The 26,238-nt window shown below is 41.5% G+C and overlaps 1 protein-coding gene across 8 annotated transcripts in view; it reads left to right on the forward strand.

Annotated features, from left to right (window-relative positions):
* Nucleotides 1–783: 783 nt before the first annotated feature.
* The window catches only part of tanc1b (tetratricopeptide repeat, ankyrin repeat and coiled-coil containing 1b), a gene marked incomplete at its 3' end in the record, with an annotated part of 127,668 nt that continues 102,213 nt past the window's right edge, over nucleotides 784–26,238 (forward strand). For all 8 annotated transcript variants that reach the window (XR_014602661.1, XR_014602662.1, XR_014602663.1 and 5 more), the window contains exons 1-2: nucleotides 784–891; nucleotides 15,749–15,842. Coding sequence is in view for 4 of the 8 variants with exons in the window: in XM_084083659.1 (XP_083939785.1) it covers nucleotides 15,782–15,842 (61 nt within the window). The remainder of the gene's footprint in view (nucleotides 892–15,748; nucleotides 15,843–26,238) is intronic.

Raw genomic sequence — 26,238 nt, forward strand, 5'->3', positions numbered from 1 at the left:
GGGGGGGTGGCATATCAACAAGCTCACGGTCACGACTATTTTCAAATAGCCGTAGCCTAATCGCTTATTTTGAGCTTGTTTTCATAGACCACCAGGTTGCTTATTTATCTCCCAAAATCTGGCAACACTGGTGTAGTTCCCAGCCTTGTGTGTGAGTTGATGGGCGTGCACGGCGCATGCATGGGGGGCAGTGGTGTAAAGTAACTGAGTACATTTACTCAAGTTAAGTACTGTACTTAAGGTACAATTTTGAGCTATTTTTTACTTTAAAAGTATTTCCAATTTTCAGTACTTTTACTTCTACTCCACTACATCTCAGAGGCAAATATTATACATTTACTACAATTATTTCAAAACTTTAGTTACCAGTTACTTTGTAGATTTTGATGGCCCTCAAAATTGATGGCCCATTTGAAATTAGTGGAGCTCACAAATGGGTCGCGATGCAACTTGTGAGCTTGTAGCTCTGCTAATTTCAATATATTTGCATACATTTCATACAAACTTATGAAATGTGACATTCTGCATAATGAGTACATTCTACTTTTGGTACTTTAAGTACATTTTTTTTTGTACTTTTACTCAAGATTTTTTTTAAATTCCGGACTCTAACTTGTAACAGAGTATTTCTACATTGCAGTATTGATACTTTTACTTAAGTAAAAAATGTGAGTACTTTTTCAACCACTGGTGGTTGGTTCCCGAGCCTTGTGTGTTTTGGGCCGGCGCTCCCTTCGCCTCCAATCCAGATGACCTCATGAAGTTTAGTCAGGAGAAGGAGAAGGAGGAGGAGCCCCGCATCGTCCAGCACCTTGGCTTCATCAAGGGATTCATGTGGAGATAAGCGTCAGGGAAAGTTTTAGTAACTTGGATATCCATGACATTTATCAGGTAAGAAGACGTTTACTTATATTCATTATTCACAATTGTATCGACATACACGTAGCCTCTGTCGTCTCTTATCTTCTTTTGGTCTCGTCCGCCCGGGTTCACGGTGTGTAAAAGTAGAGGAAACTCGTTAAAGAATCTCGCCGACATGCAGCGGTTCCCAAACTTTTAGCTCAAGAGCCAAAGGAGGTTTGCCAGGGTACCCAAACTAGTGAAAATGGCAGATCTACAAGCTTGTGATCTTGTAGATGGACTATTTTCACTACTTCCTAAATATTTGTTTTCTAATTGTAATTTCTTAGATGTTTTATTTATTTATTCATGACATTCATTGGAAAAATCATTGATTTATTTTTAAATTCATGAATAAATAAAACATGTTTTGACATTTACTCGTGGCCCATAAAAATGTGTCCGCGACCCACAAATGGTTCCTGACCCACTGTTTGGGAAACGGTGGTCTACAGAGAAGGGAGGAATGTTGAGACATGTCTATCGAGGAAGCGAAAATGACTGTCTGACAGCAGCATGACTGTTACTATTATGAACGTATGTCTGTATTGTAACGTAGGACTATTATTATAGCGAGTAGCGTCATCATCAGTTATACAAACTTGTCAACTTCCAGAAACTTTGCCCCAGTTGCTGTTAATTTAGCTCTGAGAGTGTACATTACAACTGTAACCAAAATGGGATTTACATTTGTACACTCTTGAGCAGGGGTCTTAAACGTTTTTCAGGCCAAGGACCCCCTAGTTGAGCGAGAGAGATGATGAAGCAGGGAGCCCCTCTATATTGTATAGAACTTGCTCTGCTCCTTTTCCCTCTACACCAGACCTCTTTGCCAAAAATAGCCGATCTTGTGAGCTTGTAGATCTGCTTTTTTTTTACTAAAGTTCTCCTCAGAAAAGGGATGCTAGCTAGGGTTCAAGTGGTTCATGTAAAAAAAAATTAAAGATCATATCACACAATGATTTGGAGCCCCCCCTGTAGTGACCCCCTGTGTGTAAGTTACACAGTAACATCATTAAGTGGCAATGTATCCATTTTTTTCTTGAGAGTTAAAAATGGATACATTGCCACTTCATGATGTTACTGTGTAGCTTATACAACAAGGAATGTGTTTCTTTTGTGATAAGCCACCATGCAGCCAAATAGTTGTTATAAAAGTTGTGGGAAGACTAGAGTAGACTGCATTGGTCTTCAAAATGTCCTTCTTCATTGGCCTCATAATAAATGTCTGCTTCCAGACTGCCAATCATCTGGGAGGCAGGGTGCTATACTGTATTGGGGGAGTCATGGTAGTGAAATGTTATCTCTGTATAAACATCCCATTATTGAATAGTCTACATGTGTTTGCTGCTTCCTTTTGAAGCATTCAAAACAATGAATAGGCTTCACTCAAGAACTTTGATGACAAATTCTGCTCCCACTGACCGTGGGGTAACATCCTGCTCCAGGAAGAAAAGTTTATTACACTTATAAACGATACAGTCTTTTTGAAGCCTAAACTAGGCTGTATTTTCAGATTAGATGTGGTGGTTTTGAAATCAGGCTGGGCCCTGGGTCCAGCCTAACCTACTATAATCATGTGCGCCCACAGGATTTAGTCATTGAAGTTTGACCAATGTTTACATAAGATGCTTTAATGCTACTTTCAGTTTTTGGTGTGTTTTTGCCGAAATTAACCTTTGGAAGCTGAACAGAGTTATATGGGGAGAAAAAGGGTAGGCTACATCATTATTTTTCTTTTGAGAAATGCTCATGATGCTGAAATGTGAATGCTGAAGATTTATGTCTGATCATCACAGGCAATTGAAATTATTGACCCAGTCAGTGGCATTCCTTGGCAGTGTTGTGACGGCTACATTAAAAGCCTCCCTACCCCTGGAAGTCTTACCTTCAAAGAAACTGTCACAAAGCGATGCAAAGCTCCCCCAATAGCTTGTCTGAGTCAGGAGGATACTGGCTGTCTTCATATTATGTTCACCTATGCTGTGTTTATATATTTGCAACCCGCTCTCAGCTTCAGATGGAACCTATTTTGCTGTGCAGACAAACATGAGTTTTTGGATGCTAGCAACATTCCTAACAAATATATACTGCTTATGGTACCATTATCCCGGATTAATGTGCTTATATGCCAAAGCATATGCCTACTTATACTTGTGTATCAGCTGCAATGATGTAAGTTGACATTGCTGAGCACTCATCCATTGAAGTGACATTGCAGGCATTCACCCGCAATGGTTCCCAGCCTTTTTTTTGTTGCCAGTTGGCCAGTAACAGGTGCTGCTGACTTGAGAGTCATATTGTTATGGCTGAAGAGAGAGTCTCATCGGAGCCAATGACCTGACAGACAGCCCTCACACAGTGTTGGTGATAGGTATGCTGTACATCTGATAGGGGATACTACTACTACTGTCACTCAAGGAAGACAGTAGCATGGAAGAGAGGTTAAAAAGATAAGTGTGTAGTTGAGTTTAGTATTGTCATCAGCATACATTGATGTAAATCAGGCTTTCATTTTGAAGGTACTAGTATTGTTTTCAAAGTACTGTGGTTGTGTGAAGACATCATGCCCTGATGGTGGTAACATAAGCTGACCATTTTGCAGAGGATCTTTTGGCTACCTGAAGATTACCAACCTCTGTTACTTGGAAGTAGAGAATTGGTGATGTCCAGCATAATACTCAACAATGCTGTTGGAAAAGGAGACCAAATGTATAATAAGTGGTTTTCCTGCATCATTGCTGAGCCATTTTTATGTCATCGTTGTCAGAGTGGTTTTAGGGCACTGTTGTGAAACGGTTTAATAACAGAAGCAGAAGTAATTGGCCCCCAGCTCTTGGAACTGGAAAAAAGCAATGACTTGTTATGCACTGTTATGACACACACACACACACACACACACACACACACACACACACACACACACACACACACACACACACACACACACACACACACACGCACACGCACACACAACTGCTGAAATAATAATCACAATAACCTGACATGGCATCAGTTGAAATAAAGGGAATATTTTAACCTTATCTGCTCTAGATTGTTACACTAACACGAGAGTGCTTATATCAGGAGAGAGGACATATTTGGAGCTCCCAAAACTCCAAAATGACTAGATGCTGCTCACCATGCCATACAATCATGTACTTTGCTTCTTAGCAGTGGGTGTTTTTGTTGCCAGATCATACACATTAACCAGTGTCTAGCCTGTTGGCTATGTGGCATTGTGTAATTGCATTAGCTCCGTTTTCTCAAGGGATCAAGACAGTCTCTGTATCAAAATACTTGCCTTACCATTTAATTGCCCTGGTTCCCCCCCAGGCCATCTATTAAAATGTAACAGAATGACAGCCATGCATATTGAGTTGCGTTTGTATTTGGGTGTGGATTTGAGCTACGTTTCGCATATGTGAGGAGCTTGAGCACAGACTGCAAAGTACAAACAAAGCTGCTATACCTGCTATACCCTGTGAAATGTAGAGCGGACCTTATTAGCTTCAATGAGAAAATAGAGTTTAGCAGCACTGCACTGCAGTTATTTTGACCTGCCAAAGATGTTTTATGATTACACAGTTTAATTAACCTATTCTCAGCCCAATGAGGCATTCCGCTGAACTGACACAGCAATACTTTATTCATGAAAGCCATTCCATTTAAAAACGGCAGTTTTTGCAACAATGTGTATACGTGTTTGAAGTGTGTGTGCTATGTTGCTTGCCCTTGTTTATGCATTTGACACATGTGTTTTAGAAATACCTTTTTCATAGCAGCTGCCGTTGATTAACATTTTGTGTTGGGCCTTTTGAGAGCCCCAGAGAGCTGCAGAGCTCTCGCTGGGTTATGACTATGCAATAGAAGGACTTTTCAACTCCCAGGGCCTCTGGTCTGGTCCATGAGAGAATGTCACTTTTTGGAACTGTCCCCGAGGTGATGACTAAAACTTGCACATGTGGAGGCTGGGCTCAAATGAAAAAAAGAAATAGAAACGCTAGCAGGATACACTTTAAAATTCTGAACGTTCATTTAACTTTGATGTACTCTTATGGGTCCATTTTTGCTCTGAGTTAAAGTGACACTCAGGATTTTGCAGTGTGTGCACTCATCCTCATTAGTTCTCATTGCAGCCACATTTTCTTCTTAGGTTGTCGATTAGACATATCTAAACAACATATCTATCTAAACAGGTTGTTTGTACTTTTTGTTAGCCTAGCCTTATTGTCGCTGCTGTCAAAACACTTTCTGTGAATGAATCCCATGTCTATAATGCAGTGGTTCCTAAACGTTTTGGGCTCAGGGCACTCCTATACATTATTATCTTCATCCTCAGCACCCCAAAATTGCATTGTTAGATTTCAGTCCAGCACCTTATATTTATGGAATAATTGACTACTTTGGCATTTAGCATCACAGTCTTATAGACTCTACTATACCTTTTTGTATAATTATAATGACTATTATTGTTGTTATTATTATAAGATGATGATGGTGACCACAACATTGACAAGCGTCACACTCCGAATGACAGGATCAAAGTTTATTTTATTTCTCCAATATGCCTTAACTTAAAGGAGAATTCCGGTCATTTTAAGTGTTATGTTTGATGTGTGTCAAATCACTTACCAACGTAGAAATGAAAATCGCGTAACTCCACAGAGCCCCCTATCGACCCCCACCGTTAGCATTATAGGAGGATATAGGATAGCCCAAATTCGCCTATTTTAACCAATGCAAAGTCTGTTTTTTTGCTTCTAGTACTCATTGTTGAGTCCCATGATAATGTAACAGGCGCTAAAACTCCCGACAAGCTAACGGCTAATAACAGAACGAGCTAATGCTGGTTGCTGGTTTCTCTCCCGACCTGGCAACCTGGGGCTGCCATGCAGAGAGATAAGCAGCCCCAGCGTTAGCTCGTTTGTTATTAGCCGTTAGCTTGTCGGGAGTTTTAGCGTCTGTTACATTATCATGGGACTCAACAATGAGTACTAGAAGCAAAAAAACAGACTTTGCATTGGTTAAAATAGGCGAATTTGGGCTATCCTATATCCTCCTATAATGCCAACGGTGGGGGTTGATAGGGGGCTCTGTGGAGTAACGCGATTTTCATTTATACGTTGGTAAGTGATTTGACACACATCAAACATAACACTTAAAATGACCGGATTTCTCCTTTAAGTTACAAACGTTTTGTCACTGAGGAAGGCTGGAAAGCCAAAATGTTTGTCAACAGACTGGGTAATTACACTAACTGGTATCCTTTTTGCAGGTTAGCTGATCACTTAGCTGTCTTGTGCATGTGCCTGTCCTATGAGTTTTCCATTGGCTGAAACTAAGCCAAACTAAGTACTGATCAAGTCTCCAGTGTTTGATAATGAGAGCTAGGCCAATAATAAACCTGTACCCTGGTGTTGAGTGGTGGTGAGGCCTTATCTGTAAACTGTCTGGACTGAACACCTGTGGAATGTTTACCGGCTAGAACCCCGGAGTGATTTACTGGTTATGCACATCTGCTTTGAAAAAAGTCAACGGGTTCAAGACCTCATGTTGCCGGAGTCCTATGATTTTATGACTTCACTTTTTTCTGTCTGTCTGTTTTCTCTTGTTAAGATACTCATTCAAAGACCCTGCCTTCTGACCTACAAATCCCAGTGTAAGAAAAACTGTTAGCAAGAACTTCCTGTAGACTTTGAACCATGCCTGTTAATGTTTTACCTCTAGTCAAATAGTAGGCTACTGGGCTGCAAAACATTGACTATTATTTTGTGTCCGAAATATGTGCAACAACATATTTAAAGATTCTATTACTTTATTTGTCACATACTCACTCATATGTGGATGAGCAGTATGCTATTATTATGCTATAGTATGTCCATGTTAATTATTCAAATATAGATTATGATTAACAGAATACTTGGCATAAGACATCAAAAACATTCAGTAAGCAGTAGGAGCAAATGATTGGACTACTCCCAATGAGTTGTTGTAGCTAACCTGTTGTCAAGGAGTCAGCCTGATGACGTCATAAATGAGAGGATGTAATTGTTGTCTCTAGTCTGGTAAAGGAGGATTATAAGACTCCTTAATTATCAAGGAAAGAAAATAATGTATTAATAGACTCAGACAAGTTGAGATGGAAAGAGGCTGGGGCTCCAGAGAATTTATAAGGCAGACCTACTGTGTATTTAAACTCATAACCTCACTTGATAATGGTGTTTTTCTCTGGAGCTAAATATATCAACACATGAGCTTGTGTCGCATGTTGATTTAATAGGTGTGAAATAGGCATGTGAGGTGTTTAATGGGTGAAGGATGAGCAATGTCTTGTCTGATTCCGACTTTCTCAGGGATAGACACTCATGTCAGTCACTTTCCACAGCCTCAGGTACAACTGTAAATTCAGAGTAATGGTTGTCTCTCTCAAACATGCCTCGACATTGAAAAGCTCTCGGGTAACCCTGGTGGAGTAAAAGACAATGTTGCTCACATCAGAACTGCTGAGCCAGCAACAGTGTTTAGCCTAATTTACATTTAATTTTCACTTGAAAATCAGTTATTTAAGTTGTATATATTACACGTTGCTCTTTTGGTGGCTAAAATAAAATCACGGCTAAGCTCCAGATTAAGTATGACATCTTTTTAAGAAATTGGGGCCCTGTAATAGGTTATTTTAATTTTCTGATACGAGAATGTGTATTTTTTTCCCTCTTCTTTTCCCCTTGCTTTTGATTGTAATGAGGGTGGTGTTAGGTTACTTTTACGTACAAACATATTTGCCAGTTAGTTCTTTCAGTTTGGTTATATTTGTGTATTTGCTGATCAAGCTGGCATTGTATATTTTATTGATGCAGAAAGACAAATGCATGTTTATGTAAAAAAAAGCTAAAGTAATTTAGAAATGAGGCTAAAGGCTGGAGTGATGTATCACTGTCAATATCGGTATGTTCTATGTATGTTGTCTTCATCATGGTTTGAGAAGGTAGACCTGTCTTTTGAATAGCAGTCATTCTCCCATGGTCACTCACTGTACTCACTGATTAGCAGCTCAGACTTATTATCCATTTAATTTCAAGCTGAGCCATGTGAATATTCAGCCTCAATCAGAAACTAGGTTACTTTGCCCCAAGTTAAGACTTTGAATCTACCTGGGATTGAATGACCTCATTTTGCCTCCAGGGTAAAGGTGAATAAGCACACAGGTCTAATATGTGAGAATGGCAACCTGTTTACCTAATCGTGGGCTGATCTGAGCTGATGTGAATACTGCTCACAGTTTTTTGTGTTGTAGATGCGCCCAAACTATGTGGATGAGCAATTAGTGGTGTTTATAATAGAGTTTATGATGAACCAATGCCACATCAGTCACCTGATTTTAATGAATACAGAATGGCATTAACACTCTCCCAGGATTAGGTGCCTGTGTCCACCCACATTAAGAATTAATTATGCAATCATGGCACTTTAATGTAGTTTGGGAAAAGAATGTCAGCCAAATGGAATATTCTAATTAAAGAAACTGGCCTGACGGGTAAAGCAGAATTTTGGCACGAAGAGGTGAATGCCATTGAACTGTAGAAATCCAGAGATATGTGTAATCTAACAGACTACTCACTTTCAATGGTCTGATGCGCACAGTTAGCTATAGTATTATAACAGAAAAGTAAAACATTGGCCTTACTACTGGAGGCTGGGAGAAAATCATTAAACACAAGAATTCAGCCTTTTTGCACAGTTAAACATTAGGGTCCGTGTCTAATATGGACGGTGGCTCAGAGTATAAAGATTGACTGGTCATAAAACAGTCTATTCATTGCCACTTCCTTTACATTTGTGAGCAACATGCGTGTTTACAATGGCTGAGACAGAGACTGTGCTGCCTGTAACTCCATACCTGCTCCTCCACTTCCTTCAAGGCTACAGCCGTGTTGTTCGCTAAATTCCCATTGTTTCATTGAGCTCTTAAATTCACAGTCATGGGCAGGCCTCTCTTATGAATGGACCACAAAAGAATGGATGTTATTAACCTGTCAAAGGTTCATGGGAGAAATCTTTTTCATCTTTGCCATCTCTTCAAATTAGAACTCATCAGGCATTCTTTGTGTGATTCTGGCTATGCTTATTAAACCAACTTGAAGGTCGGGCCCTGGCGTGAATCTCGATGTCGCTATGACAACAGTGTAGAAATTTGAGAGCAATCATTCATGCAGAATCGGTTGGTCGCCAGGGCTGTTACTAGGCAAGAGAGACAAGAAAGTAAGCGGGGGGGTGTGTGTAAGCGCTTCCCAGCTATTGCGGACAAGTGGGGAAGTCAGACGACGCTGAAGGTTGCTGTCCCTATTGTCTGCCATTCGACGGAGGACAAAGCAGCTTCTAAGTCTCCCAACCGCCAATGTGTGTATGTTTGTGTGTGAAACTCTTCACCGCCAGAGGCAATCAGGAAAAACAATCCCATTTCCGTTCTATATATAGTCAGGGTTCTCAGATGACGGCTGTATAGCTACATGGCCCCATTAACCACATGTCACATCCTGCATTGTGCAGGTGAGGCTCTTTTTTCTCTTCTCAATCTCAACCTGTATGTATTTGAACTCCATCAACTCATGGAAGACCCGTTGATAACCTGAGCAGCACCCCCCCCACCCCGTGTGATATCCAATTTCTCTCAGCTGAAAGAGCACTTTCACTTCTGGGTCACAGGTCATACTATCATAGACTGGGATAATCTCCTTTTTATTGTTACAGCAGAGGTAACGGTCATCATGGTTCTAAAGGTGAACACAGGTGACACAGGCCAAGTTGAACAACAAGGGGATGTGTCTGTCTTTGCCTATTGTGACCCATTTGTTCTATTGTGGTCTTTGGAACGCATCCCATTTCTTGAGTTCTTTTCTCTATTTTGAAGCATGAAGAGAGTGTGACCTGTTGCTCTTCTCCTCTGTGGAGGGAACACAATACTCTGCTGTTTCTCTGGGACTTATGCCTGCTTTGGGGCATCTCGCACAGAGCAAACGTGAATATTGAGTGTCTGCTCTCTCAGTCTATTCAACCAGTGTGTCCACAAAGCACTGTCAGCTTCACTGGGACTTTGGCTGCTCTGTTCCAATATGGAGAGGCCCCTCCTAAGGGGGACCTTGCATTGAAGCGAATACCCAAACTCAACTTAAATGCCATGGAATGGACATGATCTGGATCTTGATGCCTCTCCTGCCACATGCAATGCAGGCCATAACTTATCTCTGAAGAGATTTTCTTGCAAAGGTCACTATTATAAGCCCCTCCACGGCTTATCGCTGTTTGATGTTGATTTTGCTCCTTTCTTCTGGTAAGAGCCACACGTTGATTTCATTAGCCTAACTTCTTAGGATCAGATGTCCAGGGGGAGCTCGGAGGGTAAGGAATAGCCCCTGCTGCATGCCTCTCTCATCCACCTCCAACAGAAGTAGCCTGAAGCTCAGCCAGGATGCATCCAAATAGTTTGCCCATATGTGTTCTTCAAATATTTCAACCCTGCGTAAATAAAAGGCTTGATTGGGGAAACTCCAACTAAAATGTTAAGCCTGCACGGCAGGTGTGTGTGTGTGTGTGTGTGTGTGTGTGTGTGTGTGTGTGCATGTCTCTCTTTGACACGGTCTCAGGGTCTGTGATGAATGCCAATGTGGTACATTTTGCTCTTAAGTGTGCCGGCACAATACCATACAAAGGAATGTGTGGGCCACTGATTGTAAACACGTGCTGTTCGCTTTCCTAACAGAATAAGGCTGTTTGGTAGGAGTCGGACAAATAATTGATAAGACATTATTTAAAAATATTTTTAACTAACTACAGTAGACTAATTTTCAGCTACATTTAGATTGTTGGCATCAATACTTCTAACAGCATCACTCTTTTCTATGTGGTGCTTTAGGAAGATTGGATACAAGAGGAATAAGAGATATCAGTGTCTAGACTCAAGGTCCCAAATTACATGAAAGTTGAAACTTTAAAATGATCTTTAGAGTCAAGCTTGGCTGTCATCAATCATGACACCAATGCCTTCTTCCACTGTAATAGTGAAGTCGTATTATTATTGAAAATGGATAGGGATAAAAGAACTGAATTTCATTCAGATGTAGACCCTGGGCATACTCTAGAGATTGTGTGTGTGTGTGTGTGTGTGTGTGTGTGTGTGTGTGTGTGTGTGTGTGTGTGTGTGTGTGTGTGTGTGTGTGTGTGTGTGTGTGTGTGTGTGTGTGTGTGTGTGTGTGTGTGTGTGTGTGTGTGTGTGTGTGTGTGTGTGTGTGTGTGTGTGTGTGTGTGTGTGTGTGTGTGTGTGCGTGCGTGCGTGCGTGTGAGTGTGTGAGGGCAGGAATTTGTCATGTTGGCTTTTGGAATAATGGGTAAGGCGTTTCTCATTTCCTATGGGTTAACGCGGGCTGTGTTTATTGTTGCTGTGGTGATGAGCAGCCAGCTCCCACACAGCAGGCTAACTGGCCACACCATTACGTCTGACCAGGCCAATGCGCTACACTGGGTGGTTTTAGAAGACACTGTAGGATCCTCCTGTATGGCTAATAAGTTCATCCATTAAGATCGGGAACGCATCTGTGTCATTTTAAGATTTCTTTGGCTATTCAAAAATAGCAGATATACAAGCTCATAGCGTGGCACAGAGTTGAGCTTGTAGATCTGCTATTTTTTGAAAAATCGTGGAAAATGTGTGCAAATCTTTTAATATATATGTTTTAAAACGAATATTTTTAACTCCGGTCTGTTCTTCTGGGGGGTCCTGGAACAACATGTTTTGAGATGGGGGTCCACGGTCAAATACATATCATTTCCTTGACATGGAAAAGTTGGAGCACCACTGACTTGGCAACATACTGTTAGGATTTAGAAAACATTTTTAGATTATGTATTTGGCTGCGGACTCCCATCTCAAAATGTTTTATTCCACGAACCCCCAGAAGCAAAGATTTGAGTTACAAATGTTCAAAATATATATATTAAAAGATTTGCAAATCTACAAGCTCATAGCGTGGCACTCTGTGCCACGCTATGAGCTTGTAGATATGCTATTTTTGAATAGCCAAAGAAATCTAAAAATGATTCAATGCGTTCCTGGATTGAATGGGTTAATAGGCTACTTTGTTGAATGACCATGTCGTACGACAAAAACAATATATTTTCAACTGTAACTAGAAAGTATTGACGAGAATCACATTATAAATGAGCCTAAATGATAAATTAGTCTTAAGGACTGATGATGATTCCTGAGGAGGATTTACTCATGGCACATGATGACTGTTTGTCCTCATATGGTGTTTAGAACTAGTGTTTGCCCGATGATAAGTGTTATGCATCCTTCTTGTTATCTCTGAGCAGACCTAAACAAAACAAAAAAGAATCAAGTGAAAGTTGGTTTTGGAAATGCATTATTGAATATTATATGGACAATCTTCATTTACTGTCTATGGGAATGTTGTAACTCTCTCAATAGCTCTGGTTTCTACATGGCTTTATAGACTAATTGTTATCGCAGATTTACTTGTGATAGTTACACACACACACACACACACACACACACACACACACACACACACACACACACACACACACACCATTGTTTTACAATGTGGTCATAAGCAAGCTTAAAAGCTCTGAAACCAATTTTACAAACATACATTAAAAATACTCGACCCAAAGGACAATAGTTGTCATCACTGCCATATAGTACAAAAAGTAAAATGTATTTAAATTTGATCGTTAAAACATTTTGCAGATGCTTGCCTCATTTTTAGAATATAAATACTTAATCCCAGAGGGGAAATAAAAGAAAACTACAGCTGCTCTCATCAGCAAAGCATAACACATAGGACAGTAAGTAAAGTATAAGGTCTTGCACCGCCCCCACTGAGGCAGTTCATAATGCAGAATGATAGCTGTCAGGGCATCAAGGACTGCTATCAGAGAGGGATAGTAGCATTTTTGGGCAAACAGTCTTCTCACTGGAATAGCCTTCCTATTGAATTAAGGGACGGCACTAATTACCTAGTTTCTGTTACCACCGTGCTCAGACTCTTCTGGTGCGTTGTCCTCTTAAAACATCAACAAACATGGCAAGCAAAGGGTCGCACTCAAAATGACATGGTAAATGTTTTCTTTCATTTCTCCATATGCCTTAAGTAACATGACAAACGTTTCGGCTATCCAGCCTTCGTCACCGCACTGACGAATTGCGGGCCTTTGCTTGCCATTGTTCACTAATTACGTAACCATTAAAGTAAACATAAGCTTAAGAGATGCCTTTAAAGCAAACTAAACTTGCAATCATGAGTATTAATCACACCACCTCATCTCTGACACTGCCTTTACATACTCTCATTGTTACTTTTACAATTCACTAAAGGTAAGTAAATAAATCTTGCATAAAAAAGGCCTAATAATCGTGACTCGGCTCATTTTTTCATCATGTGGAGCTGATTCAAGGAGTGCTGTCGTCTATTGTTTTATTCTGAAGGAGCTATGTATGAATGTGTTCATAAGACAGAGAGTTGAAAGTGGATCCGTCAGCTAGAAATGTGATCCTTGGCTGGTATAATGGCCAGAGCTGTGCAGAGGAAGTGGTTTCTGTGCACCACTGCAGAGACGCATGGAAAGAGGGATGGGCCTGAGTTTGAAACAGTGCGACTGTACAAAGTGCTGAGCCGCATCAGGATGACTGTAGTCTATTGTGTTGAATACGCTCTGACCATAGCTCTAATCTGCTCTTTTGTGCTGTCATTAGCAGTCGTCTTCCTGTCTTGTGAAAGGGGGATTGAAATGCCACAGTGTTTACAATTGATGTTGTACATTGCAGAGGAGAGGACATGCCACGGGACAGAGTGGAATGCACTGTAAAGGAATGAGCGTGCTCTTTCCATTTGTCTGTCGATAGTCTTGGCTAGATTTAGGCTAAGTGTAATTCATTCTCTTAACCACTTTCAACCTGGTGTCCCCATTTTGTCCATGTAGGCGCAGACTTGCAAAAAAATAGCACATTACATGTTGTGAGCTTGTAGATCAGGCCCTATCATCTATGTGACTATTTAGAGAACCCTTTTAAATGAAATGAATTGAGCAGATGGTTGAGTTATCCTCGTGGCATGACACGGGAGAACCTTTTGTTGAGAAATTGCTTTGAGTACAGTAGTCTTGGTTATATTTACTCAAGCAAGCTCGCGATCTTGAGTCTACCTTCTCTTCCTCACCATCACAGGCTGGGTATCTGAGCTATAGATTCAATTGAATTAATTCAGGTCATGATTTATCATAGCCTTAAATTTTAATCATCGCCTGAGTTCAGCTCGGTAGAAGTGAGGTACTCTAAACTACTGGACTATTTTACCTTGGAATGGAGTCTGTGCCGCCGTGAGTCTCCTCACGTATATACATCATACATCATTCTTCTTAACGTCTGATTTCTGTGTTCAAGGCTATGTCGAAGGTGCACATATTCATCAGGGACATTCTTCACTTTTACTCCGGACCTACTACACCTGTAGTCTTTCAGTTGCTGCTTCACCGTGTTTCATATAAGAACACCAAGGACGTATCGATAGCCTCTCCCCCAGCCCCAGCAGTGAAGTCTAAATATTAAACTCGACTGTTGGTGCCAGAGGACTGTGTGGTTTTACGAGTGTTGTTAATGGGCACTGGCCTTCTTAACCGGAAGCCTGGTTTCTGGGGCCCAGGCCCCAGTGCATTGCTGTGTTTTGTTTGTGTGATGGGACTCCCTTATTTGGTCTTATCCATTCCCTCAGTTTCTATTATTGTGGTGCATTGCAACAACCTATTAGTGAGTTGAGGTGGTCTGAAATGGAAAAGTTCCAGGCAGGGTGCCTGGTGGCCCAGTCAGTTAGCGCACGGACCACAATGCTCCTTGTGAGTTGAGAGAACCTGAGTTTGAATTGAACTTGCATCATGTCTTGCATGTTAACCTGTCTCTGACCTCAGTTTGTCTTTATTCTGTACTATAAAGCAAACATTTACAAAACATATATATTTTTTCTATTATTACATTTTTATAGATTTTTCACATGGAGTCAAGTATGCATTTCAAGCAGTACAAAATAAACACCAGACAAAACATATTAAAAAAAACTGGTTCCAGACAATTCATTGTCTAGTACTATTTCTCTCTTACTTGAGGTGATGGCTCTGTTAGCCGAGTGGCTTTCATACTTAGTGTGACATAACATTACTAAGTAAACAGACGCAGGCAGGCAAAATTTGGCTTGCCTTTTAGAGTTTCACTTCACTGTTTAAGGTGTGTTGACCCTGAGGGTTCTGCCAGTGTAATGCCAGCTTTATAAGAAACTGAAAGAAGTGGTCAAAAATGTCCCAAGTTCAGCCTGTGGCATTAATTAGATGTGGAATTCAGGGAATCCGACAGAGTGTTTTCCTGCATAACAAGATAGCAGAACTTGTCGTTCTGTTTAAATATTGGCGCATTCTTTCCACGCCGCCCCTCCGCTGATGACCTGCAGGATTGGGAGCGCTGTGGGAAAACTCCCAGCCGGGTGCCAGGAGGGAAGAATGAAATGCAGGGGACATGTTGTCATCGACATGCAACCTTTCTGGGGATTCGGCCTGTCTCTGTCGTGTCCCTTTGAGGAGAAAATGACTGCTGTCTACTTATTTCTTTTCTTTTCCTTTCTTTTTTTCAGAGGGAGTTAGGGATAGGCCACTGTTATATTCGTATGAGCAGAAAAGCCGTGTCTGACTGAGTAACCTCCATGGTTGAACCCTGAGTGATGGTTTGATGGTTTCTCACTGTCTCTGCCTGGCTGTGAGTGATTGAAAATGTCTGTGTTTCTTGCAGGGGGGCTGGCGAGAGGATTCCAGGAATCTCACCATGTTCAAGGCTGTGCTGAAGAAGAACAGAGACGGAGGGAAGGGGAGCAAGAAGGAAGCAGGTATGTGAGAGAGGAGGAGAAAAACAAGTTCACTTTGGGGGCGCTGGGAAACAAAAAAAACACACATCACTCCTGGCCTAGACGCACAATACCTCACAGTGACACACAATGTTCTCAAATCCTTTCCTTTGTGTTTGTGTACATGAAAGCAAATAATGGGCTGCATGTTTATAATTTCTTTCTGACCTTTTTATATGTTCCACTAAGAACCTCTTGTGGACCCAGTCCTTTGTCAAGATAATGTGATGCGCGAAGTGAGTTGAAGTAAGCTAACGCTAGCTATAGCGAGACCTGGGATGAAAACGTACAAACTCTGCAACATCTGTCACGTTCACTTGGTAAACATGCCATCACCTAAGCCAACATTTGCGGCAAGAGGCCTGAACATATATGGTCAATAAACCTGTGTCAATGTCACTGTGCTTGACAAGTTTTCTCTTGGTGAGCAGTTTGTTTAGAGCCCAGAGTATTAAACTACACTAAATACACATGCACACAAAGTATAATGGGGTAATGCTGGTAACCACACCCTGGGGATAAAGTAAATATGACGTTTTAAGTTTTTCACCCTGTAAACAAGAAGAAGATGATGACAAACTAGATGGAATGGCACGTGCTAAGGAGAATAAATAGAAAAGAAAGGACACTAAATATTTTTTTTATAGGTCACTCAGTACCATCTTATCCCTTCATCTTTTTTCCTGAATGCATTCAGAAGCCGTATTAGTATCTAGCAGTGCAGAACCATCAACCTGACATCACAGAAGTTTGTTTTGGCCGTTTATAGCGGGCCCTCGGTAGGATTTTCCACCGTGACTTGATGTGAGTCATCCCCACCAGAAGATTGCTGACTTCTCTCCTTTGCATACAATGGCTTCCTCTGATAATCCGCCGTCCCATAAAAGACGGGATGATCTGTGCTAATTCTACGTCCACCGGCCTAAACTTGCCTTCCCACCTCAGGACTACTGGTAGCAGCAGGTAATCTGCTCTCAATCGGTGATCAGTACAGTTGTTGAACGTCTCACAGATCTGCTCTTGCCAGCTTTGTCCAGGGGCTGTTTCACAGAAAACTCCCTATTTTTTTTCTTTCCTTTTTTAAGATACCATTTCAATCAGGCCATGACTTGTTCACTCAGCAGTAGACAGGGTAGGTGCAAATAAAATTCAGAGGGAAAGAGGTCTGGCTTGCCTAGACATTGGGGAATCTGCAGTGCTAGCTTATCTCCCCCAACACACACACACACACACACACACACACACACACACACACACACACACACACACACACACACACACACACACACACACACACACACACACACACACACACACACACACACACACACACACACACACACACACACACACACACACACACACACACACACACACACACACACACACTACTGCTCTGGCTTTATGACAAGCCTCTGCTGACAGACCAGTAGCTCTGATCTCTATGAGGAATTTAACATCTTCTTTGACTTGTGATGTAATATTGAAATGAATCATAGATCAGCGGTCCCCTCACCCCTGACCACACACACACACACACACACACACACACACACACACACACACACACACACACACACACACACACACACACACACACACACACACACACACACACACACACACACACTAGGGGTGTGCCGATACACTAATTTCACGAAACGATACGATACGATATTTGGCTCACAACTTCGATACGATTTCGATACGATACGATACGCACTTTTTTTATTATGAAAATATATGGAGGAGAAAAAAAGAAAATGCAAACAAATAATTCTGTTTTTGCATTATTCAGACATGCAAACTTGTACTTTTTCAGCTACAATAGCCGTTTTGAATCCAAATAGTATGACACCTGACCCGAAAAAAAAAACATGTTGTCACTCTTTTCACTTCGGGGCCGTTTGCATGCCTGATTATTATGATTGTAAAAAAAAAAAAAAAAAAAAAAAAAAAAAAAAAATTCAAAAACGATATTTTTTTTCCCCAAAACTATACATATCGTCGCGAAAACGTATCGCGATATATCGCGGGACGATATATCGGCACACCCCTACCACACACACTAATATAACTCCAGCATATCTGTGTTGCTTTTGCAAAGCTGCCAGTGGGTATTGCAAGTTGGCTCTGCGTATTGTTCTCCATTGAGCTGTTGAAACCTGTCTAGCATGAATCACTCTGAGATCACACAGCATCACCGTGTAGTACGTTAGTCACCACCACATACTGTATGCTAGACAAACGTACACATGCAGGGTTTGCTGTGGGGTATGGCGGGGGGAATCCATACCCCTGCTTTTTATATTCCCCCGGTCATTCATTTTTTATCACCGGTGGGGATATGTTTTATCCAGTCTGTCTGATATGTTTGATAATATCACAATTTAACAATTTAATTACAAATATATGTTAACCACATTAACCCTGGCATCGCTATTTATGGATAAATCTATTGATTTTCCCCAAATTTCCTCTCTCTCTCTCTCTCCCCCCCCCCCCCCCCCCCAAGCTTACAATGCATAGCGTTACGACATATTGTGGCTATTTTAGCTATTTGTTGTACGACAAATTATAGGATACGTGGTTAAGAAAATGTATCCCCCTCTGTTTCTTTTTACAAATCCAACCCTGTACACATGACATGAGTCTCTCAGGAGGTTCGGCAAGCACCAGGGCTGTACATCAGGGAGTTTATGGTGGGCCACAACTCCTTGTTCCCAGCCCCTCACCCAGTTGGATCCCATCCATCAAGCCCAAGCAGGTCTTTCTCCCTTTCTCATGCTGGGACAATAAAACCCGGCCACTCCTCTCCGTCATTCAGGGAACTTTTGACAGATAAAATGCTCTAGAGATGGGTCGGCCATCGTCGGTGGTTGGTGACTATTGTTCCTAGAGAGTTGACAGGGGATTTGTATCTTTTATTCTCAGATGTGTAGATTTATTTGAGGGGGCAGAATTAACACATTTATTAGCCTACATTACATGTAGGCTAATAAATGAGTAACCTCTGGTCAACTGGTCAGCGATGAATCTTAAAAGGTATGAGTTCCATATCAAGGTCCAGGATTGTGTTAGATTGAGGTTGTTGTTGTTTAAAGTATTTGCCAAGTTAATTTGCACATACTCTGTAACTGGAATGTGTCCTCTGCCGTGAACCTATCCTAAGTATTAATTAACCACTTAAGCCCTGTTAAAACAAAATAGAGTAAATAGCTGATCTACAACCTCGCATCATAATGCGTGATGAGCTACTTCCACACACCCGCAGCTGCAGAGGAAGTGCTAAGTAGCCTATCATACCACCGTGAAATTTGTTGGCTGCTGTTTAATATTTCCTGGTTGTCCATTAAGAGGATTACTTGTTTGTAAACCCAGGTCTCTCCCAGGACCCAAAACGAGGTTAGTAACAGGAGAGACCTGCTGGGGAAAGGCCATGTTAATGAAACTGGGTACATCATAGTTAATGCTCCCTGAGAAAAGATGTGACCATATTGCACATAAAATATTCACTGCACCTTCTGTTGGTCCTGAATAAAGATTTCATTACACTCCCAAATGGTTTTGGATAGAAATGGGTGTTTAAATCAGCAATCTAGTTTGGCGTATTCTAGCTGTCCACTTCGTTTGATGCTATTCTCCTCCTGACATGCTGAAATTGAGGTAATGCGTTAAGATAAAGGTTTTATTTAGTCGATAACGCATCACTGTTATGCGTTTGAAATTATAAACAGCAGGGCGATAAGGCAATAATCTCCAGATGTCAGTGGTGGGTATTACTCGTTACTCTTTTCAACAGATTTAATCTTAGCATCGATTTATTAGATTTTTTTTTAATTCATCATTGGCAGATCCATGCATGCTTGCATTTATTTGCTAATTTAACTGTTTGTCAGTTATGCTTGTGTTTATGTGGGTCAGGGAGTACCAAACTCTTCAGGCATTCCCTGCTTCGAGAGAGAGAGAGAGAAAGAGCGCATAAAAGTCTAATTCATACAGATTTCCAAGCTAACAGGCCGATGCGACATTGGTTATTTTAGTCGAGCAACACCGCCGTGCAATGAAGTATAAATTACGCTTAAGGGATCAAGTCCTCATAAAATCTACTCGGCAATATGTAATGGAAATTGGTTAGAGGAAAGACCTTGATAATGGTATAATTGCATGATATCTCAGCATATGTTGCTCATAACATGGTGGCTATGAGCTGGAGGCAACTTTAAAGGAGACGGGGAAACTTGGCCCTCATGCCAGATACCACCACAGTCATTAGCTTGCCCCTGAGATCCCCACATCACCAAGACCCACAAACACACACCATTTGCTAATTTAGTCTTTCTCCATTCTCTGCCCCTAATTCCTCCTCCTCCACTCTGACTGTCTCCTCCTAGTCCAAATCTGTAAGGAATCTGTTTGGAAATGGCCCTTTTAATCCTTTTTAAGTACACTTTTTCTTTTTTAATAGCCCAGCATTCCGGAAGTGGGATACTAGTTTGCTTGAGACCTGCTGGCTTTGATGTGAACACTCTTAGAAAGGTCACATTGCCAGCAGGCTTCACTGATATTAATGGATTTGAGGCTCAAGGCACAGGGAGCTCAGAGGATTATATATAGTAAAAAAAAGAAAAGAAAAATAATAAACTAGTGTGGTGTAATTGGTATTCTCTTTGAGGATACGGCTTCCTCTGGTTTTATTGAGCGTTTCACCTATTAGCTCTTGTTAATTCTCAGCAATGTCTTGCTTGGAGCTCGCTTGCAAACATTTGAGACAGCAGACTGCTTTCATTACGTAGCAGGTCTGTCTTTGTATACTGTAGTTTATTTAGACTTGAGCTCCTTTTGAGGACACAACAAAGATCTGAGACAAAGTGCCCTTAAAATGTAAAGCACGTAAGAGTTCAGGGTAAGGTTTTACAGCCAGGATTTTTATATTTCATTTTAAAACATGTTGATATTTCACCTTTGCTACTGCTACCAAATATATTTTTCTCAATCATGGCATCCTTATCCTTTTGACAGCATGTGAAATACTGGCCCTCCCCTGCCTTTGTCATCAGTCACAGAAAAGAGGCCTTAGCTGCATCTTGGGATATATGTTAACGCATATATTTCCAAGGCCTGGCTCTGATGTATTGGAGATTTTTATGCATTTTATGAGTTGGAAATGGAGGGAGGCTAAACTATAGGCTTTATCTTGTCTCTCTGGTAGACTTGAAACAGATGACATGAGTCTAATGTTTTTTCTCGAAATTTAGCACTCTGTCTTTGGGGAGAGCTTCCCTTTGCCTTCCTTCCTCTTACTGCTATAGTTTTCTTCCCTTGCTGAATGGCCCTGGCAGCCTTCCTGTGATGTCTCTGTATCTAGCTGCGGCACCTACTTTTTCGGAGAAAAGTTTTTTACCTTTCACTCAGTGCAGCAGATGTCCTGGGAGCATCGCCAGCTTCTTAAAGCAGCAATGTCCTTGTGAAAACATCACACACAGGGCACAGGCGACTTGTGTGGCTGAGTGAGCTGTGTGGGCTGGCCGACACCTCCCGAAGCATTCTGACTCTTGCTAGCTACTCTGTTGGCCAGGCAGTCTGAGGCAGCTGCCAGACAAAGTTGTCCGTCTTTGTGGGCGACCCAGTGTTAATCACACTGACGTGGATTGCTTCTTAGGCGCTTAAGAGGCCAACAACAGCTTCAGCTGTTCACCCACCCTCCCGATCCCAAACAACCTCCACACACGCACAGTCGCACGTGCACACACACACACACACACACACACACACACACACACACACACACACACACACACACACACACACACACACACACACACACACACACACACACACACACACACACACACACACACACACACACACACACCACTGCTGCCAGTTGGCAGGGCTTCTCAGAACTTGTTTGGAGGTATGGAGACAGAAGCCATGCACCTGGTCAGACGGGAAGCATCAGTACTGTCGCTAGCCTGTCAACACTACGGGGGATCAGCTACACCATCCTGCTTTAAATACACAACGCATAACAATGAAGCCATTATGATAATACTTGGCCCAACGTGCAGTGACGACATTCATATTTCACATTTGCCACGAGTGTCTGTGACAAAGGAAGGAGGCGTAATCATTCCAGTATGAGAGGGACAAAAAGGAAGATGTCATCTTCCCACTGACAGGTTTAAATTATGTGGATGACTGGAGCTCATCTGATAACACTCGGGCCTGTGCACATGCAACCGCCCAGCCAGTGGCTTCCTCTGAAGTTACTGTGATCTCATCAAATACAGCATAGCATCCAAATGAAGAGTGAACACACAGCCACATTGCCCTTTCCATCAAATATCTTCCACAGCGGGGAATGGCTTTGCTCTTTGGACCAAAATCCCATCAATATAAACCACATTTAATTGAGAAACGGCTGAAGATAAGTAAACTCAGACAAGAATGCAGTGCTTTATTGTGTGTACTGCCCTGTAGAATTTTAATTCTCTAATCTTGAGTTTGATAAAAGATGCCCTCATTTTGTTTCAGAAAGTGCAAGACGAAAAGAATATTAACAACTTAGTGTGCATGTGTGTGTGTCAGAGAGAGGGAGAGTGAGAGTGAGAGCGAGGGAGAGAGTGTAAGACTGTTAAGGCCTACACTGTTGTCTCAGCTGTCCCAGGACGGCTGGTACATGCTGTCTCAACAATTTCTAAGTTTCTGGGTGTTGTGATATGAAACCTTGATTTGGTTCCAAGGATCAGACAACAGGTCATCGATTCAACGTTTCTTTTTGTACTGAAGATTGTCAAGTCACCGCCTGTCGTCAGGCTGGCCTGGGACTTTTGTTCTTCCTCTTGAACCTACCTGTGGATTATATCTGGGACAGTGACTTTGGACTTTTTGCTCTTCCTCATGGACCTACCTGTGGATTATACCAGTGTCATTTACCTTATGTGGATTATGTGGTCGACACACGCTGACAATCTGCACCTCAATCCCATGTACAACGTGCTGTTTTTGTATATTTCTCACACCTTAACTAACCAATCGTCCATAGCATATCATGTACAGTATATATCTGCTGCTATGCTCGCGCACCTTTTATGTCTTACCTCAGGTACTTGCCGCACCTTACAGTATGTCTTATCTCAGGTACATATTTACTACTATGTGTAAATATGTAGATAAATAGTTTGTATTGATCTCTCTCTCTCCCTCTTCCCCTTGCCCCCTTCTTCCCTTTCTCTTTTATGGAAATAACAAAAACGATGGAGCTTTCAGCTTGCACAAAAAACGAATTTCACCCACTGTTTTACACCTGTAAACCTGTGATGTGACAATAAAGTTGATTCTGATTCTGAAAAGCAGCAATAATTAAAACCAAGGATTGCAAAAAGCTCCCGGCAGGCGGCAGCTATCGTGGATGCCATCTTGAAAATGATGCCTTTCCAGCAGTTAGATTTTTCAAAAGTTTAGTACGCTTTTTAGCGTGCCCAATAGTAACAGAATCCATTAAAAAATATGTTCTATCAATTATTTAGGGTTTCAACCATACCGATCAAATATTGGAGTTATTGCAAACAGACCACTAGGGGGCCAGCCCAACTCGTTTGCGATGGTTTTTGGAAACCTTATGCGCATTCCTAACTCCATACCAAAAATCTGAAACTTGTCACCAAGAGCCAAATCTTTACGAGTTCCGTCCCAGCTTATATCTGCAGGGGTTTAACATGAGGATTTTTTACTGTTAGAGAAGACTTTCCTCAATAAACAGAAACAGCAGATGGTTTCACTATTGTTTGTCCAAACAAACCCCCCAAAATACTAATACATACATACACTGTTGATACGGTTCGTTATCCAAGCAAAAATGGGAAAAACAAAAGAAGAAGAAAAGGAGATGAAGATAGAGGAGCATTTGTTCCTTTAAAAAAAATAAGTTCTATTAAAGTCTTATCTCAAACGTGCCGGCAACTTTATGGGATTTCTGCTTTCTGACATTTATTGCAGCGGAAACACAAACGTGTCATCTTCGTCGCCCAGTGGGATTAATTCAACCACTTCTCATGGGCATAAATGAAAATCTTTGATCTTTGCTGAGCATTTGTTCAATATGTATATCCCATGCTGATTTTGAGGAAAGCACCATAATTGAACCAAACCACCCAGCAGGTTTGCTTTTCCCCTGAAAGTAAAGCGCTCCTCCCAACTCCTCAAACCCACAAGTCTTCTTCATGTGTGTTGACACTCTGGAGGTTCAGCAGGACGGCATTCCCTCCTGATTAGTTAATGAAGTGCCTGACGTTACTGATGTATGACATGAGTTTCTCTGAGGCATTTTATTTCAAGGATGAAGCATCGAGGTAGAGTGGCGGTGCCGATTACATTGATTGATTGATTGAAATTTTTATTAGGCAAAAAGAATGTAAAACAACACAGTTACATTTATAATGCTTTTGACTAAAAGGTCCGGCCAAAAAAGTCCTTGCGGGCTTGTTTCCATTGGGGTCCTTGAATTAATTTCATAGACATATATAGTAGCAACCAAACAGTTCAAAAAACAACATAAGAATACAGAGGGGAAAAAAATATATACCATTATGTACAAAAAAGGTCATGGGAAAATAAAGAAATATATACAAAACAAAGCATGATCAAAGTAAAAAAAAAAAAAAAAAGTGTGTACAAAAAAGGGGGGGGGGGGGTCGTCTGTCTACAGGGAAACTGGTACTAGCTCCTCTTTAGGCCTCCAGAAAGATGAGTTTTTAGGGCTGTTTTGAATGAGCCCAGCGAACTGCATTTTTTGAGGGATGGGGTTAGACTATTCCATTCCTTGGTGGCAGTGCTATAGAAGGAGAATTTGCCCATGTTTGTTTTATGGGTGGGTGTTACCAGATTGTTGTTTACGCTCCCTCTAGTTTTGTGACTGTGGGTGTCACTAACTTTTTCAAGGTACTTATACAGATATGCAGGTATAGGGGGCATTTCGGGCAAATCTGCATTTACAATTTTGAAGACCAGTCCCATTTTAAAGTATAACCCTGTCTTCCACCCTGAGCCAGCCTAGGCTGGCAAAGTGAGTGGGAGAGAGGTGGGTCATGGGCCCCAGTCCGAGAAGTAGTCGAATCAGTTTGTTTTGGGAGGTTTGAAGCTTAGTCTTCAGTGACACTGAGGTGTTGGAGTACCAAGAGGAGCTAGCATAGTCAAAAAGGGGCTGAATCAGGGCCCCTGAGAGGGTCCTGAGTGCCTGAGGGTTGACAAAAGAGGAAACTCTGCCCATAAATCTGGTTCTCTGGTTTACTCCTTTGAACACCTTTGTTGCCATGCTTTCACCTGTCAGGTGTTTGTCAAGAATACATCCCAAATAGGTAATCTCTTCTTTGCTAGTGATGATTGTGTCATCGACTTTGACCTTGAAGTCATTTACCTTCATTTTACTGAGGGAATGTTTGGTCCCAAATAGGATGGATTCGGTTTTCCCAAGGTGTAGTGACAGTTTGTTATCGGTAAGCCAGGTACAGATTTTTGAGAGTTCAGAGCTGAGAGCTTCCTCGACTTGCAACTTGTCCTCTCCCGAAATCAGGAGTGCCGAGTCATCAGCGAACAGGAACAGTTTGCAGTTACAGGCAGCATTCATGTCGTTAATGTATAGAAGAAACAGTAACGGCCCTAGAATGCTGCCTTGAGGAACCCCGCAGCTCACCGGGAGGGATGAGGACATGTGTTTGATTTTGAGGTATAACCTGAGGGATGAGGACATGTGTTTTGATTTTGAGGTATAACCTGAGGTATAACCTGATTTTCAGACACAGGGATGGATCTCGGATGGTGGTCTGTCTGAAGCTGTTACCTCAACATCATATCGTGATGATGTTGTATTGTGTTGATAATGTAATTTGTTTTCTTCATAACATTTTGAAAAAAGCAGATTGCAAGCTCAAAACTCCCCACATCGTTTTTTTCACTATTGTTAAACAATTTTGGAAGTATAAAAGAGAACATAAGTGATTAAAACCAGAAAAGACCAAAATTAGCCCTAATTGACCCATTGTCGGCATTCTGATTGGTCCTGATCGGTCAGACTGCACCTGATGTTCCTTTTTACTGACACCAAGTTTGAAATAAGAATTGAATACACAGAATATCAATACGAAGCAACTGAAAAACACGTTATTTCAATGGTAGTGGATGGAGAGAAAGGATATGTGTCCAACCAAGAAACGGCAACCAATGGGTTTGAAGAGGGGCACATCCCTGTGTGTGACTTGACAAAGGGTCAATTGAGAGGCTGTTGGACATCTTTCACAGTCTGCCCACAGGTACCATTCTAATGCTGTCAATGTCAGCGCAGTTTCTTTTCTGCGAACAGCTGTGTACCAGCCTACTC

Source organism: Gymnoscopelus microlampas (assembly GCF_963454915.1).
Source record: "Gymnoscopelus microlampas genome assembly, chromosome: 17".
Taxonomy (NCBI): Eukaryota; Metazoa; Chordata; class Actinopteri; order Myctophiformes; family Myctophidae; genus Gymnoscopelus; species Gymnoscopelus microlampas.